At 35.4% G+C, this 18,389-nt stretch overlaps 1 protein-coding gene across 1 annotated transcript in view; it reads left to right on the forward strand.

Moving 5' to 3' along the window:
- The window catches only part of NECAB1 (N-terminal EF-hand calcium binding protein 1), a 192,794-nt gene that overhangs the window by 94,724 nt on the left and 79,681 nt on the right, over window positions 1–18,389 (forward strand). Inside the window, exons 4-5 of the mRNA XM_033202507.1 lie at window positions 687–712; window positions 8,788–8,885. Coding sequence (XP_033058398.1) covers window positions 687–712; window positions 8,788–8,885 — 124 coding nt within the window. The remainder of the gene's footprint in view (window positions 1–686; window positions 713–8,787; window positions 8,886–18,389) is intronic.

Consider the following 18,389-nt stretch of genomic DNA (forward strand, 5'->3'; position numbering starts at 1 on the left):
TCATGTATTATATTTGCTAACATTTCATCTTGATGTTTTGCATTTGCCTTCTTAAGAGCAATAGGTTTATATTGTTGATTAGTAATGTAATTTCTTATTTTGTTTTAGAAATCATATGAAATAAGTATTGAATCAAACTTACCTCAAAGATTGAATTTAGGAAGGAAATTCTAGCATTTCTATCAAGTCAGGACTCATGATAACTAACATTCATCAAGTGCCTACTTTGTGCCAATTACAGTTAAGTGCTTCATGTATTAGTTCATTTAAACCCTACAGCATCCCATCAACCAGAAATTATTATTATCTCCATCTTGGGTCAGATGAATTGAGACACAGAAATGTAAAGTATCCAGGGTCACATAGAAGGTATATTGCAGAGTCAGGATTTGAACTCAGGCATTCTGGCTGCAAAGCCTACATTCTTTACCAAAATGCATTCTTTTCCCCATCATGTTGCAGAGAAAAACACGAATATCAGGAATTATTTGTCCAAAGAATCTGACATAATCATTGTAAATTGACCTATGACTACTTAAATAATGTAGAATTTATAAGAGAAATACCCTAACTACATACTATCAATTGATAACATAGATTGGAGACTAACTGTATTTAACTATTTAAAAACTTAGCTAAAAATAATACCAAAGTAATAACACTGTTTTTTTTTTTCATTGTTTCAGCAATCTTGACACAGAAGAACTATGTGGTAAGTGTTTCTTTAAGATCAGTCAAACCCATTACTTGTTTAAGAAGCAAAAAGAGTATTGTTTGATATACATCAACCTTGAAATTAATGTTGTATATTAGGAGTTCTAGAAAAAGAAAAATTAATTGAGATCTCAACGCATTTATCTTTATCCATGAATTTTGCTCAAAATATCCATGTATTTCACTCCAGAAACAGTCAGACCTCATTAGTTTGTACATAGAAGAAGATTTGTTATTACAATCAGTACATTAGTTTCACAAGAGCAAATTCTCCACAAGTTTCAATATATTTTTAAATTGGTGTTTAACACAACTTCATTACTCTCTGCACAAGCCTTTTGTTACTATTTTACAAAGTTGTCTTCTTGAAATGTAAAAATAACTTTGTCTCATACCTGCCTAAATCATTCTGGAGTTTTAAATGTCACTTGCAAAACAAGTGATTCAATGGGGACAGATAAATCTTTGCAAATGTCTGGTTTAATAGCCTCTTCATTTATTTTATTCATCTTTATGGTTGGAACAATAGTTAAAGATTAGAAATATGGAAAGGTAAAATTTTTATATTTTATTATTTTATGAAAAAATGGAACATTATGAGACTATTCAATTTGAAACAGCTATATTTCTCTGAATACTGGAAGGTTTAATGTTTTATGTTTTAAGATAAATGTTTAAGATAATACTTTTATCCAAGTTTGATCTTATTGTCTAGGCTGCTCAAAACATTTTTGGTAGTTAGAGTTGAGTTTTCTCTGAGAACTCCTCATTGAAACTACCAGCACTTACTGAATATCTTATAATTCTTACAGTTTTAGAGTTTACCAAAATCATCAAAAAGGCCATTTTCTTATATTCACGAGTGGTTATTTTCCATTTCATCAAAGTGGTAGAGCAACATCAAAAGATGTTATACAATAACAAAATATCAGAATACAGGGTTTCAAGGCAATAACTGAACAAAATGAGTGTAATATCCAACCATGACCTTTCAAATTTTCCTATGATTGTAAAAAACTCATGCTTCTTATCCTAGCATAGTATCCATCTCATGTTCAGAGAGGAAAATCCAACTGAAATTCAAAATACGTTTATGGAGGAGCAAGGTACTCTGGTATCAAAGGAGGTCATGCTTTTGTTAGTTATGAAATACCAACAGGGAAAATTGTGCCATTCTTTCGGACACAGTCAGATGGTAGCATTGTGCACACATGGTTAAGTACCTGAAAGTGCCCATATGGACCATTGCCATGAGGCTTTATCATGAATAGCAGTCACCGTAAAGGCCAAGTTATGGTCCACTCTCATCTATGTGCACACAGTCCTGATCAGTGAAGTGAAAAGATAAAATGGAAAACACAAGATTATCTTGCTAATTTCATTAAGGTGGCAGACCCATTTCCCTAAAATGTCTAGCTATGTCAGATCAAAGGAATTATTTCCTCAATCATTCATTTATATCTATTCTTTGTTTTTCACTTAACTTTGCCCGGGTAGGCCACAGCTGATGACAAAGCAAACTGTTATAAGGGCTTTTAAGATAAAAACACTAAGCGGTTCTTCTTTAATTGCTATGTTGCCTGCCTATTTTCATTAAGGAATATTGTGTTATCATATATTTTCCCTTAAAAGTACTTCAAATTTTAAAGTATGATAGCATAGCTCCACTTACTCCTCTCCTGAAAAAAATATTTTAAAACTATGCCTGTTTTCTATAATAGGGGAACTGGATTAGGTGCTTATCCTGTATTTATGGAAAAAACTTTGACTATGATTTTCCCCCCATGGTTTTAGTTAGGGAATAGGTATGTGGGGCTTTAATTCAACAGGAATTTTTCTGTGTTTTTTAAATCCAGTGATTGTATTCACAGTCATGTGTTATAATCCTCCCCCTCTCTGTTCAAGAATATGCATTTTAATCTCCAGAGTGTCATTTCATTTCTCATTATTTTCTGAATATAAAGTAAATATTTAAGTTGGATTCTAATCAAAGCCAAATGCTTCAGTGTTAGCAAGTGAAATATGTCAATTCACACCCGGCACAAATTCCCCCTTGTGCGTGGGAGGGGCAGAACTTGATTGGCATGAAAAGTAGATTTCATATGTTCTTTCCTAGAAGCCAATTAAAAGTTGCAGGTATGTAAAACTTTAATTCTGAGGCTTTTACTTAATTTGTCAGTTACTAAGTTAAGGACCTAGAATTTAAAATATTTATTTTGAAAAAATGTCTTTGTAATTTTAATTGTGAAAGTAATACATAACTACTATTTTTAAAATTTAACAGAATTATGTAGGCGTATAAGCTAATATGTCAATCTTCTCTGCCCTCATTGTCGTCCCCAATACTGAGCTCTACTATTTACTTGGAACATATTCTTCCAGACATTATTATGTGTATATTGACATTGATATATATGTGTATGTGTTGTTGTTTTTTTCCAACAGTGATTACACTATATGATTAGTACAATTGCATCCCCTTCTCCTTCATTTTATTTAAAGGCTGCGTAGTATCTCATGTTCCTTAATTTTTTTCAATCAAATTACTTTTAATGGATTTTCAATGTGAATACAACTTTCTATGGGAAAAACAGGATTGAAGTAAATATTCTCATATACATTATTCTCACACTCATGTTCAAGTAATTCTGGATAGTAGATTCCCAAACATGTAATGCCTCAATCAAGGTTTCTCTAAGGTGAACACCCACCAGCAGTTTATAGAAGTGCCAAAATTATCCACTCTTCACATACAATTGTGAAGGCCTTCCTAAATGCATTTTTTTTTGCCATATCTTATCACTATCAGTCAATACATAACTCAATTTTAATTAGGCAATTGTGTTTGAACTCTGGCATTAAAGCTTTGATTTTGTATTTCTACCATAATTAGCTCCAATCTAAAGCATTCAGGAGTGTAATTACTACCTTTCCTCGCCCTACCCTGTTTATGACTGTTTTCATAACCTTACTCATTTTTACTGAACTGTTTTGCAGATCTTGAAGTTGGTAGTTAAGAATAGGTAGTTGAAATATTTATAAATGGGTGAAGAATAATTGCAGTGAATGTGCTTCATCTGAAAGCATATCTGTAAGAAAGCATATCTGTAAGAAAGCATATCTGTAAGAAAGCATATCTGTGAGCAAGGTTGAATATATTTAATAGCATAATTTCTCATCTAGCTGGCTGTTATCTATCAAATATTAAACTATTTTAAAAGTTATATGAAGTATATAAATAAGATGGATTAAAAACTGAGGGTATGTGAAACTCCAGAATAAAAGCTTATTCCCTTCATACCCAAGGTTCCTTTCAGTAGCTGTGCACTAAGCACCCAAGCTGCAGAGCAGCACCAGCTTGCATTGGCAGAGCCCGGACAGTGCTGAGAGACCTGTGCCAACAAGTCTGGGTGCTAGGAAATCAGAAGGCTCTATGACCTCCTCCAGACTGCTGTGTCCTCCTCCAGTGGCACATGTCACTGATGATCGAGATATAAGAGAGTTTGAGTGTCACTTATCTGCATCCCCTCAAAATAGCCCACATTTCTAGATCTGACTGACCTCCCTGTTCAGAACATGTGGGTTTTAACACTCTCTCTCATCTCAATTATTTTCTTTTCTACCTAGTCTACTACTTGAGAAATTCTAACTACTTGAGAAGTTTAGATGAGACTCATCTGAACTCATGAGAATACTTTGTGAGACCAGTTTCTGCTGAGACTTTTGTGGCAGCTGTGGGTCCTTTGCTTCTGACAGAATTATTAAGCTGATCTGAAAACTCAACAACTTGAAAGACTAAGGTGCAGGATAGAAAAACAAAACAAAACTGTAGTTTGGTAATGCAACACCACTGATTAAGTACAGAAAGAAAGGGAGAAACTAATTTATTGTTAGCATTTTAGTAGAGAAGATGGCACATTGGATATCCATGAGAATATGGCCTGCTTTCTGACAGATAACAGGCTTACTACATCTGCTTATAAATTGTGCTCTACTTTTTCATCATACCTAATGTTCAGACTCTACTTTTCAATGATACTTCACTTAAACTGATGAAGATTGGTTTTCACATATTGCCATATGTGCAGTACAACTCTATTTTGCTGAAGTTCATGAAGCCCACATACAGGTTTCAACAAAATAGTTCTTTTCTCCAGGAAGTTATTATAGTTAACAAAGGAAAAGCATTTTAAAGAATCAGTATTTGTTCCAAATCATTCTTTCTAATGCCATGACTTAAGGACAATATTCATTTGCCCCACTCACACTTGCATTGTGATTCAAATGAGAAACATGAGAAACTTGGAATAAAACTTTAGTCAAAGCTCAGCCACTTCCAAAGATGTCACTGTCCTTCCCTCCTGCCTGCCACATCTTGGAGTTTGCAGATCTGCAAAATTCTGGACTCCACCCCTCGTTCCACTTCACAGCTTTGGCATGGCTCATAGTCCTAGTTGTGTGATGAAATCCCTCCTGGCAATTGATGCCTCCCTTCTCTCTTGATGGTGTCACCAACATTCCCAAATCATCCTTAGTGCATCCTTTCCTTTTCTGATAGGAAAATTTGAGGATATCACTCTCCTTTTCAAAATTGTTCCATGGCTTCCCATTGCCCATAGTGGTCTCAGATTTACTCTGCATCATAATCTCCTAGGGAACCTCACCCTCAACCCAAATATTGTGATTTACTAGATGAGACCTTCTCAGTTATCTTAATGTCTAACAAGTACCCTAGAGTAGTGCTTCTCAAACTTAGGTTATGCCTACAAATCACCTGGGGGTCTTATTAAAATGCAGATTGTGATTCAACAGGACTGGAAGCAAGTCTAGGACACTAAGTTCTAACAAGGTCCCAGGTGAAACTAATGCTGCTGATCCACAAAACAAACTGAACAGTGAGGTACAAGAGGATTCTGATGCAGGTGGTCAAAAACACTGACCTAGACTTGAGGATCAAAGAGCATCTGGCAAAGACTGTTTCCAACACATACAGCTTTGTCTCCCATCACTGATTTTTAGCATGTTTCCTTGCTGCCTCCCATTATCAAATATGTTCCAGTCCTGTTCTTTATATCTTAGCAGTGCTGAACTACACATACTCCTGCAAACATGACAGGAAAACAGCTGCTTCCATGCCTTTCCTCCGAGTATCCAGCAAGTTCAGTCCTATTCATCTGTTAACTGAGCCATTGGTGGTGTTTCTCCTAAGAAGTCCTCTCTGACTCACCCAGGCAGACTTGGGCATTCTTTTGGACAGGACCTCTCTCTGTCGCCAGGCTGGAGTGCAGTGGCATAATCTCTGCTCACTGCAACCTCCGTCTCCCTGGTTCAAGCAATTCTCCTGCTTTATCCTCTATTTGGATTGCACCTTGTATCTGGGCTCTCAAACCATTGTCTTTAACAATGATTATGTGTACTGCAGTTGTTTCTTGGAATGCTTGGAATGTTTATCTCTCCTCTCTGACTGTAGGGCTTCTGTCTTTTCACCTTTGTATTCCAAGCTCCTACAATAGCACCTAGCACATAAAAGGCCCTAAGTAAAGGTATGTTAGGCCACAGAATGAGTAAGTGAACACTCGCTATGATGAAATGGAGGGGAGTTATCTCTCTTTATCTATGTTGGATGTGTCTGGCTCTTTCATCTAACTTCCCTCTTTGAGTTTATTGGAGCCCCCTTGCCTTGACTGCCTGACCCATATCCCTCAGTGGGCAAGTTATAAAAGAGCCTTAGTGACACTGAGCTGCATGACCTCAAAATAACCCTTACACTTACATTTCCAACTTAAGCTCCTATCCACGACTTGAGTATGGTAATTCTCTTCATTCTCAGTCATTTTGTCTACTATGTAGTGATTGTTCCTTTTTTCTAATTTTGAGGGTTGGGATGAACACATGGATGAATGAAGGAAAGAAATAATGAAGTCTAGATAGGTGTCAGTTCTGAAGCTTCTAGTCGTTGTTTTTCTCATATGCTTTATCAGCATATGCCTGAATCTGTGTGCATAGGTCCAATTTCAAAGTGGAAAGACAACTTAAATTCTCTCCAGGAACCTTTACTAATTAAGCCAAATATCTTGTCTATGAATGAAATATTTATTTTAAAAAGTGGCTTTACTTCTCTCTATCTATAGATAAATGTAGTCTATATATATATTTATGTATAGATAGAGAGAGAGACTTGCTTTTTTAGCATCAATTTTTTTGTTTTCACATTCTTTTTTTTTTTTTAAAGAGACAGTGTCTCATCTGTAGCCCAGGCTGGAGTGCAGTGATGCTATCACAGCTCACTGCAGCCTCCACTTCCTAGGCTCAAGCAATCCTCCCACCTCAGCCTCCCAAGTAGCTGGGATCAGAGGCACATACCACTATGCTGCGTGGACCAGGCTGGTCTCAAACTCCTGGGCTCAAGTGATCCTTCTGCCTTGGCTTCCCAAAATGCTGAGATTATAGGCACAGCATGTTTTCACTTTATATTTTTGTCTACTTGCATTTAAAACCCCTATCACATCCTCTTTGAGGCATTATTATACAAGTTTTAAAATAAAAATGAAGTAACAGCTTCACTTTTTGGCTTTTTTTAATGCTTTTTGCTTGTTTCAACATAGTATAGACTCAGTTCTGATATTCATTATTTTTCCAACTTATGAATATTCTACAGCCACATTAACTGCTCGCTGGTTGATGAAGAGTGTTCATTTGTTATAAATAATTGCACAGGGACTTCCTTTGTTATAAATAATTGCACAAATAAAGTTAGACATATTTGTCAACCTTATCAAAAAGTCAACATTATAACCACAAATTAAAATGTTATTTTGAAGCAGGTATTTAGGGAGTAAATACTTTCTTATTTGTCTTCCAACTAATCACTTTCTAAAGAATCTTTATAAGAGATAGTTTGCACCACATTGTTTTTAAGGAATGCATTTGACTTTTGTCAAAAATATGTTGTTTGTTTTTAACCTAAGTGTATACAGACAGTATTTTGACACCCATGATCTGGAATTGATTTAGTGCTCACCTGTGTTTATTTTCTTCTCAAAAGAAGTCTGTACATTAATTAATTTATCAGTCAATGGCACTTTCCAGTTGCTATTAATATCAGTATAAACAAATATTTCCTAGAGTATTAAATAAATTAATCAATGCAGCTTCCATCAAACATGCTGAAATGTATTCCCATAATCTCAAGTGGCTTATATGTGATTATATTTATCATTTCAATTTAGTTCCACAAATACTGTGGCACATTAAAGAGAGACAGTAATAAACTACAGTTCATCCAAGGAAGGGTTCACAGGAATGGTGAGAACTATTCATTTTTTAGTGTCTGAAAACCCTAGATCTTCTCAATATATAAATTTATGTTAAGCTATTTTGCTTTCATTATAGAAATGTATAGATTTCTATAAGTAAATATAAGATTTTGCATATATATATATTTCAACTTACTAGTTTAGGATAAGTTCATGTTCCATACTTACAATTTTAATCACAAATCCACTATATTATTTATTCCTAGCAACTGAAAAAAGTGATAGACTTTACTTTTTCTCTGCCAAAATTGTTTAAAAATAAAAGAAAAAGATTATGACAGGGACAGTTACATAGAAGGTGCCACAGAAGACCCTCTCATGTTTTGCGTCACTGACTCTTAACCTTGAAAAAAGCTTACCTTCCTTAAATGTTTCCTCCAAGAAACAATAAAATGTAACAACTATTTTCTAAAATTACTATCCCAGTGAGATCTATAATACTATGTTGTCAAAAACAATTTTTTACTGAAACATCCTTGTCAGTAGATCCAGATTCATTTTTTCCTACTTTGGTAGGAAGCAACATTTCTTCAAGGATAACGGTAATCACTCAGGTTTCCGGTTCTTTTTTCTTGATGTCTTAGTAAAATGAACAGATTGTCACCTTATTTAGTCTTATTTGGAAACCTTCCAGTTTTTACTTATAGCTGACATTTTGTTTTACTCATTTAAGGAGTAAATAATTTGTTGATTTGTTTTTTGTTTTATGGTTACCTAAACTCAAATATGAATTTATTTCAATATTTTCATTTTTCAGAATATTTTTCTCAGCACTTGGGCGAGTATGAGAATGTACTAGCAGCACTTGAAGACCTGAATCTTTCCATCCTGAAGGCAATGGGCAAAACAAAGAAAGTAAGAAAATGTTAATGTTTATTTTCTATAAAAATATCTTATTTGAAAAAGAATTTTCTTGAAAATCATACCTATTTTCAAGTATAGATTCTTTATTATCACTGATAGTTTATTTTTATTCATATTAAATGAGCTATGTTATTCATTTGCAACATAATTATAAACACTATATGCCAAAGACTGTGCTTTGTGTTGAAGATACCAAGATACAAAGAGCTGTTAGAATAGCTCTCAGCCTGGTAGTGATACAAATGTGTAAACTAAGTAATATGTTTTGAATCTTGTCCCTCTCCAAATCCCGTATTAAATTGTAATCCCCAGTGTTGGAGGTGGGGCCTGGTGGGAGGTGATTGGCTCATGGATCACCATTCCCCCAGTGCTGTTCTCCTGATGCTGAATGAGTGAGTTATCATGCGATCTGGTTGTTTAAAAGTGTGTGGCGCCTCCTCGCCCCTCTCCTTCCTCTTCTGGCCTTGTGACATGCCTTGCTTCTCCTTTACCTTCCACCATGATTGAAAGCTCCCTGGGACCTCCCCAGAAGCAGAAATCACTATGCTTCCTGTACAGCTTGCAGAACTGTGAGCCAATTAAACCTCCTTTCTTTATAAATTACCCAGCCTCACATATTTCTTTATAGCAATGAGGGAACTGACTAATGTACTAAGCATTACAGTATAGCTCAATGAGAAGCACAAGACATCTAATTCATTCTGGAGGTGAGACGACACCTAAACACTTATAGATAAAGGAAGTTGGTAGAGCTGGACAAAGGAGACCTAAATACAGGGAACAGCACATGCAGAGGCTCTGAGTCAAGAGGGTCACAGGACACTCTAGGAAATGAAGCTGGACAATAAGGATAAAGTACCGAAGAGTGGCATGATATGAGATGAAACTGGAGTGCTAGGGAGGTCCCACATCTTTCATGATGTCAGCAAAGCTAAGGATTTAGGCCTGTATCCTAAGTGCAAATAAATCAGCAAATATTTAAAGCAGAAGTAAAAAAAACTCATGCAGTCTTTCAAAAAGACCATACAAGAATTAACTTGGAACTGGGGTGGATAATATAGAGGAATAGGATCAGAAAGATGAGTGAGTAGTTTAGTTCATTAGTCTGGGTAAGAAATGTTGGTATTTGGAAAACAATAAAGACTCAACTGAATTTTGGAAAATAAAGTTCAGAAAGTGCCCTAAAACTTCAAGGAAAACAGAAAATGTAAGAAAATTGGAGCACCAGGCTAGTGTATCCTATATCCAAATAACAAATTCCAAAAAGAGAGAGAGAAAAAAAAAAGGAAAACAGGTAAAAAGTGGAATCAGAATACATTTTCTTTAGAGCTCTTCAGGAATATTTGGAAAATTGTATAATAACATCATCCCTTGGAAACTTCTCTCCAGAAATGGCCATTAAAAAATTCTCTGCTTTGTGTGTCTAGCTTCTTCTCGTTCTTCAAGTCTCATCTTAAATACCATGGCCTCAGAAAGGTCTTCTCTGACCACTTCCATCTAAAAAAAAGAAAAGGTCATCTCTATTAGAGTAGCTCATCTGTTCCTTGCTGGCAATTTATCATAATCAGTGAGTAACTGTGCAATGTTTTTTGTTGTTTTGTATTTGTTGTCTGTAAAGAGAGAGAAGGGCAGTGACTGCTTTTTGGTTTTGGGGGGTTTTTGTTTTGTTTTTGGCTCACCATGTTTACTCTGAACCTAGCATAGGACCTGACAATTAAAATCATACTCAAAAAGTTTATTGATGGATTAAATTAATTGATTGGTTAAATTAATACACATATAACTCCAAAAGCTAAATACTTTTGCCCCTAAAAGAAAAATTGCTTCTAAGTTAATTTAAGAAGCTTCCAGATTTCCTCTAATAGGAAGAAAAAAACAAGTTATATAATCTTCCTTATTTCCTCAGAAATATGCACTAAAATCATGTTGTTTTCCTTGTATTAAGACAATGAGGTTTTGTGGGATTTAAATTGAGGTCAACCTGTTGTTTTGGTTTCTTAAGTTACAAAATCTTTTTCTTGGCATTGACCCTTAAAAATGCCTGTGATTCATATTATCATACTGTTTAATCAAGAAAAACATATGTCTCTGATTTAAATTAAAAAGGAAAAAGAAAAAAGAAATATTCAAAATTAAAATTAGAAAAAGCCCCTTTGTGTAATAGCTCAAAGATGAATAAAATGCAGGAGTTTTGATGTTTCTCAAGCCACTGTTGAATAAACATCTTTTCCACACTGTCTAGCACATGGACCCTTCGGAATGAGAAATCTAGCATTTTTCTCTATATTTCTACCCAGATAAAAGTCCTGTCTTGGTAGGAAGATCTGATTGTTCTAGGCTTTTATGAAAAATGAAATACAAGCCTTTTGTGATCTATCTTGACAGGCAGTACCTCTGTTTGCAGTGTCAGAGAATGGATAAAATGGGATTTAGCTGTCTACCTTAAACTCCAAATGACTCAGGACAGATACAATCTGTCATTATTTTCCCTCCTCCTCCTTCTCCCTTAACCCCAGCCTTTTGTCAGATCCTCAAGGGCTACATGGATTATTTTACTTTGCTTGTTATTCTGGAACAAAACATCGTAGGTCAAATTCCAAATGGCTATTTGAAAGTCCCAAAGGTAACTAAAACCAGAATCCTCTGTCTGACTTTGGAATGTTTCACACACACACAAAAATAGCTTTGTCCATGAGTTTTTCTTCTTTCTACAGGGTAGAGGTGATAAGTTAACTTGCAACATTAGTATGCGAAGTGCTTGTGATCTCAAAGCAAATATAGAATTCTGATGCTACAGCTGAATTCATCATGTGGTATGTTATATAAACACAAATGGGATTCCCTGTATATTAGTAGGGCTTAAAAGGAGATTATCACAAGCTAAAGTGAAGAATGGCATTTTCAAAATAATTATTTAGGGTTTGTTAGTTACCTTACTGAGTGCAGCCATGAAATTTTCCAAAATTAAAATGTATAGATATTTTTCTTCTGACAGTTATTTTTCAAACAAACACACCCTATAGTACATTTTTAATAATTTAAAGAAAAAAATAGACTTGAATCCTAGCACTTCTGGGCCTCTGTCTCTGTCTTACTATCCTACATCTGTCTTCAGGATCTATGTTGATTCTCTCTTTAGCATCTACAGATCCCTTTATCTTAATCTTTTCATCTCTCCTCTATCTCTAATTTTTTTTTATGTTCAGTGTCTGGACCTCCCAGGGCTCCATATTCCTTTCACTAAAGATCACAATCATTTTATTCGAGTCTTACTATGAAAAAGATGAAATAGCAATAGGACACAGAATTTCTATTTGGGACAAACATCACTACCATAATTTTATGTAGGACTTATTATTAAAATTTTCCCTTGTTTCAGGCAAAATATCCAAGCTGAAATGATACCATATGTGGCATAGTAAAATACCCTTGTAGGCTTACAGAAGGCAAGCATTTTAATTATTCATTATAGTTTCATTGCAATCGTTTAAGTATTCAATCCTTAAGTATTTAAAAATAAAATGAAGAAATTATTCTTGGACTTCAGAGCAACCACACACACAAAAGTACTCTTTAAACCGTTTATTTGACATCTTCTTTTTTCCTTGAAATTATCTGTCAAAATGAGTATGTTTAGGGAAGAGGAAGTAGAGACTAGGAGGATGGAAAATAGGAGAGAAGTGTCTTGAGGTTGCAAGTTTGGTTCAATAGGAGAGAAGCCCTGAGTCAGGTTCAAACCTTGGACTCCTCCATGCAGCCCTGGCCAGACTTCTGCCCAGCACCTAGCAAAGGGGAACTCAACACCTCTGGAAAGGTTGCTCAATGAAGTAAGGAGGAACATGTTCTCTCATAGCAGACCCTAGTTATCCTGAAGGACTCTACAGTACCTACTTCCTGGACAGAAAAACCTCCACCTCTCACTGGGTAAGGAGGAGATAGAACTGAGATGAGAGCCCTAACCCTTCTAATTCATGTGAGCATGACTTTGGGTGTAATTTAAAGGTGATAAAAAACCACTTTGAGGTTATTGATAGAGTTCACACAGTGGTGTAAGTGATTAATTCAGGCAAAGATCATCAACAAAGTAGTGGCTAAGGTGGATATGCTAGGAGGATGGAGAACAGAGTGCATAGTAATGTCTGGGCAGGCTCAAGACTTGGATTGGTACCTACCTGGCAACCACATCACTGGTTCTTTCTAGCCATTGCTGCAGCCCCACCAGACTCTTGGTGACTGATCTGACTTTGTTGAGCCAAGTTGCCAAACAATACCTATTGACTCTTCTTTCCTGCCAGTCTAGGGCTTCCGTGGCTATGACCAAAAAGAGGATGAGGAATAGCTGTCAATGCCAACTAGCGTTCATATAGCACCTTGGAGTTTTCAACATGCTTTAATAGTATTTCAGTTACTCTTCATCACATCCCAGTAAGGAATTTTAGGCAAAAGGTAATATACCCATTTCAAAAATGAGGAAACTGAGTCACAATGTGGCTAGTTGATTTATTGATATCCTAAAGATAATGAAATTTAAACCAAGTGATTCTCATTTAATTTTTTTTATTTAAGGTTTATGTGGTTCCATATTAACATGCTATAAACATGCAGCTGTAAGTTCTATCATGACACAAAACATTTCTGATATTAAGTGCCTTTGGTCTTTGAAACAATCAAAGTCTTTAGAGTTCAGCTGTGTCTCAGCAAAGGCATAAAGATTTTTAGCTTCTCTGTTAGAAATATTTTCAGTTTTGTTTTTGACAAATGAATTAGTAGGTGTCCAGAACTCAGTGTAATATGTGAGGAATATATGAAAAAAATTATAGACAGAAGCAGATGATAATTAAATGCTGAAATCATAATCAAATCCTGAAATCAAAAGATGAAGGTGCATAAGCAAAGTTCTAGGCAAGGAAGTTCATATTTTTTATTATAGTTTGTTGTCATTAGAGAAATGAACTTTAATTAGAAAGTAAGAGAAGTTACGTGCCCATGTCAAACAATGGATATTTAGCTTTTTACTTACTAGAATGAAATATATCCAAAGGAAAGGCTACGTACTTGAGAGAAGTAAGCAAAAATATTGGTCTTCTGGGCTCTGAATGAATTTATAAAGGATCCGAAAGCATTCCAATAGGAGTCCTACTGATTTTTTTTTTGAATAGGTAACTGTATTACTTCTCAATTGACATGTTTACTATTTGCTAAATACTTATAATGTACTCAGTTTTGTGTCAGAACTCACTATTCTGTTCCCGTGGTAAACTGTTTTTTCTGGTATTAAGTATTATTAACACATTATCTTAATTCGTGTATACTTAGATATATTTGAAAATGTAAAAGTGCAGGTCTTCTCTGATTGTTCTTCTCTCTGTCTCTCTTTTTTTTTTTTTTTTTTTTGGTGGAGAGACAGGGTTTCACTATGTTGCCCAGGCTGGTTTCAAACTCCTGAGCTCAGGTAATCCATCCACTTCACCTTTCCAAAGTGCTGGGATTACAGGCAAGAGCCACTGCACCTGGCCTGACTCTTCTTCTTTAGCAGAGTTTTGCCCTTAGTTTACCATGTTTGCATAAGTTTTATAATTGTTTTTTCAATTCTGGGAAAAACTTTTATTGGAATTTTCATTAAATTTATAAAGTAATTTTGAGAGAATTGTCATCTTGGTAATATTTTCCCTTCCCATGCAGGTACAAATATATTTTTTCATTTATTCAAGCTTCTTTTTATGTCTCATTAAATATTTTTATGATACCTCATATAGGTTCAAAACATTTCTTATTAAATCTGTTCATATATATTTTATATTTTTGTTGTTTTATAAATGGCCACCCTCTCTAACTTCCTAACTTAATGTTGGTGGTATATTGGAAAATGATTAATTTTTGTATACACATTTGGTAACTAGATTAGCTACCATCTTGAGTAGCTGTTCTGTCCGTGGCATGCCATTTATCATCCTTACTGATATTACACCTTGAACATCGAGAGCCTCTGTCACTGTAAGAAACAACCCACCTAATCTCTCTTTTAGGGAAGTTGACCGATCTGTATATAGTCTTTAATGCCCTGACTATCTTCTCCCACTTTTTTGATCTGAACTTTGAAGCTATACTTTACACCTATTGTTGTTACATAAGATTTCAAATTCTACTTCATTACCACAAGGCAGTAATAAACTATGACTTACACTTTAGAATCTTGTGTCTTAAAGGGACAAGATCATTCTCTGCAAAACCAAACATAGTTTTAAAAAGCTTGAGTAGCAAAATTCTATAAATACAAACATGTGAAACATTAGCCGATTCTTACATATTTTTAACAGAAAAGACACAAACAATAAAAGTAAGTAAATAATATATTTAATTAATTGGCAGCACACTGATATAGGCCAGAAATAAACTTGATGTTCAGAAAAGGGAAAGGTCAGTGCTCACTGAGTAATCAGATAAAACATCAGGGAGAAGGTAAGACTCAAATGAGCCTCAAAGAATGGGCGATTTTAATAAAGGAAAAAGAGAATAGAAGAGCCTGCAGATAATGACCTTACTTTGACTTTTTAAGGAGGCAGCAATGAAGCCTAGTTTCATCAGAGGCCCTCTTTCATGTCCAGAGGAGGCTGTGGTTTACATATGGAGGGGTCAGGTCATGCTGACTGCAGTTGGTATTTCACCTTATTTACAGTTTCTCGAATGAATGTATAAATAACAAACTGTGATCTTGCAAATAATCTTGAATCAAGGGGACTTAAAAAAAAAAAAAAACTTAACAGATTGCTAGAGCTGTGGCAGGTAGAGGCCCCAGGTCAACTGCTGGTGTACGGTGTACCCCAAAGCCACAGAAGTCCCTATTAATAATCATTTTTTTCATGATCGCTTTCTATTTTCAGGCAGTCCTACCAACCTTTCCTCCCCATCCCAACCAGAAATAAGATACAGTGATAAATTATTTTTATTTTATTTCATGTACCTGTAATTTCAAATAGCCATTATTTTCCTTTGTAGGGATTTTCTTTTATTTATCTTACTTAGATTGCTAGCGGGAACATTTGTATTCCTAATAGAAAGTGGGAGTTAATTTTCTGCCTAATGAAAGGACGAGTACAAAGTATACTGTTCTATTTAAAAAGAAAAGCTGGTTTATTTTGCCCAAAAATATAGTTCCGAACTACAGTTGCCTGAGTGAACATACAGCCCTATTTCTGAAGAAATGAACTTTGAAATTCCAAAAGCTAGATAAGGGAGAGAAGTTAATGCAGACATTCATGGGGAATAAACAGCACAGCATGTGATTCCTTCTGTCACGAGAATTAAATTTGATATGACTCATTTCTTTTGCCTGAAGTGGAAAAGTGCAGAGGGAGAGATTAAAAATTGGTCTGTCTTGTGTTTCTCAGATCTGATGGGCATCAGTTATTATCATGTTGAAGTTGTTCTTTCCCATTTTTATTCACAAAGAGGAAATACTAAATATTGCAAACCAGAAATACTAAATGTTATTTGAGAATTAATTAGTTTTGGCAAAGTCCTTATTTTCAAAATAATACATCCAAAAGAATATACTTTCAAAAAGAAAATGAATATATGCAAAAAAATATATTATAGATGCTTCCCCTTGGCTGCAGGACAAGAGAGCTCTGGGCCACATGGTATTGTGTGACATCCCTTTGGAATGATTCATCCCGTGACCTGTCAGTTGTGTAATAACACATGGAATGTAGCCCTAACAGCCGTGCAAGGTTATTGAATTGACTGAGATCTCTGGGAAACTTTCCCACAATTTCTTTGGGTTTCAGTTTGAATTTCTGTTATGGATCATACTCACTTTTTAGGACTACCAATTATACCACAAGCAGCCTAGTTTCTGACAGTATGGGAAGGAGATGTTTTCATCAGTTGTACATCTGGGTTTCAGAATACTGGCTGTGTGTTATTACTCTGTAAGACCGAATGTCTATCTGGGAGACCACTTAGCTTTATTTTATGAGCCAAAATAATAATAATAATAATGTAATAACATAGCTAACATCTGTGGAGCTATTACCAGTTTCCAAGTACAAAGCTAAGTACTTTTATTTTAGAAATGTATTTTATCCTTATCTTCTTTGGGTAGATTCGGTGATTATTGCTGTAAGTGTAATAGGAAACAAAGACAAAAAAATGTCAGCTAACTCCCTCAAGGTCACAGCTGACACATGGACAGCGATCTTAAGTTGATCCCTATGAATTGCTTTCTAGTCCTCCTTGGCATGAAGCTATTAGAGTTTCTAGTCAATTTATTGAGAAGATGACAAAAATTATGGCTAAGAAGACAGAAAATATATTGAAGGATTTGTTAGTTGTAATCGTTATCTACTGCTGAAGTTTCTGAGGGTCAGGAATCCAAGCATGGCTTAAGTGAGTGATTCCTATTCAGAGATTATCTTGAGATTGTAGTCATTTTAAGGTCCTTGAGGAATTGCTTTCAAGCTCACTCACATGGCTGCTGACACATTCCAAGGAAATAGAGTCAGTTATGTGGCTTCTATTTGTCACCACATGGGCCTCTCCACAGGGCTGCTCCTATGACATAGTAGCTGGCTTTCTCTAGAGAAGTGATTGTAGGTGGCTCATGCCTGTAATTCCAGCACTTTGGGAGGCCGAAGTGGGTGGATCACTTCTGCCATATTCTATTCACTAGAAGCAAGTCATTAAGTCCAGCCCACATTCAATGGGAGGGGAATTAAACTCCACTTGTGTGCATATATCTTTAAAACTACCATAGTAGTCAACTATTAACTTTGTGTGTGTAAGTGTGTGTGTGTGTATGTGTGCTGGAGTGGTGGAAGAAAATCTTTATCTGTTTTTTTCCTCCATTTATATCTACCCCATTAAAAGAAATCAAATTGATTTTTGAAACTCTGACATACATGCCTATCCCTTATATTAGCTGAATGTTTCTAATATGGTTTGGCTGTGCCCTCACCCAAAATCTCCCCTTGAGTTGTAATCCCTACAATCCCCATAATCCCCATGTGTCAAGGATGGGACCAGGTGGAGGTAATGGCATCATAGGGGCTGTTTCCCCCATGCTGCCATCGTGATAGTGAATGTGCCTCACAAGATCTGATGGTTTTATAAGCGTCTGGCATTTCCCCTGCTTGCATTCCATCCTGCCACCCTGTGAAGAAGGTGCCTGATTGTCCCTTGCCTTCTGCCACAATTGTAAGTTTCCTGAGGCCTCCCCAGCAATGTGGAACTGTGAATCAATTAAATGTCTTTTCTTTATAAATGACGTAATCTTGGGTATTTCTTCATAGCAGTGTGAGAACAGACTAATACAGTAAAAATTCTGAAAGATAATGAGAATCAATTATGTTTTATCTTTAGAACTAAGCCACACATACAAATGTATATATAATGAATATATATCAATAAAGCCCAAACATATATAACAAGATGAAAAATACATTTGCCTGAGTTTGAGTTAATATTAAATATGATCACTCTAAAACAAGTTTTTAA

This window comes from Trachypithecus francoisi, unplaced genomic scaffold (genome assembly GCF_009764315.1).
Source record: "Trachypithecus francoisi isolate TF-2019V2 unplaced genomic scaffold, Tfra_2.0 Lachesis_group7, whole genome shotgun sequence".
In the NCBI taxonomy this organism is placed as follows: Eukaryota; Metazoa; Chordata; class Mammalia; order Primates; family Cercopithecidae; genus Trachypithecus; species Trachypithecus francoisi.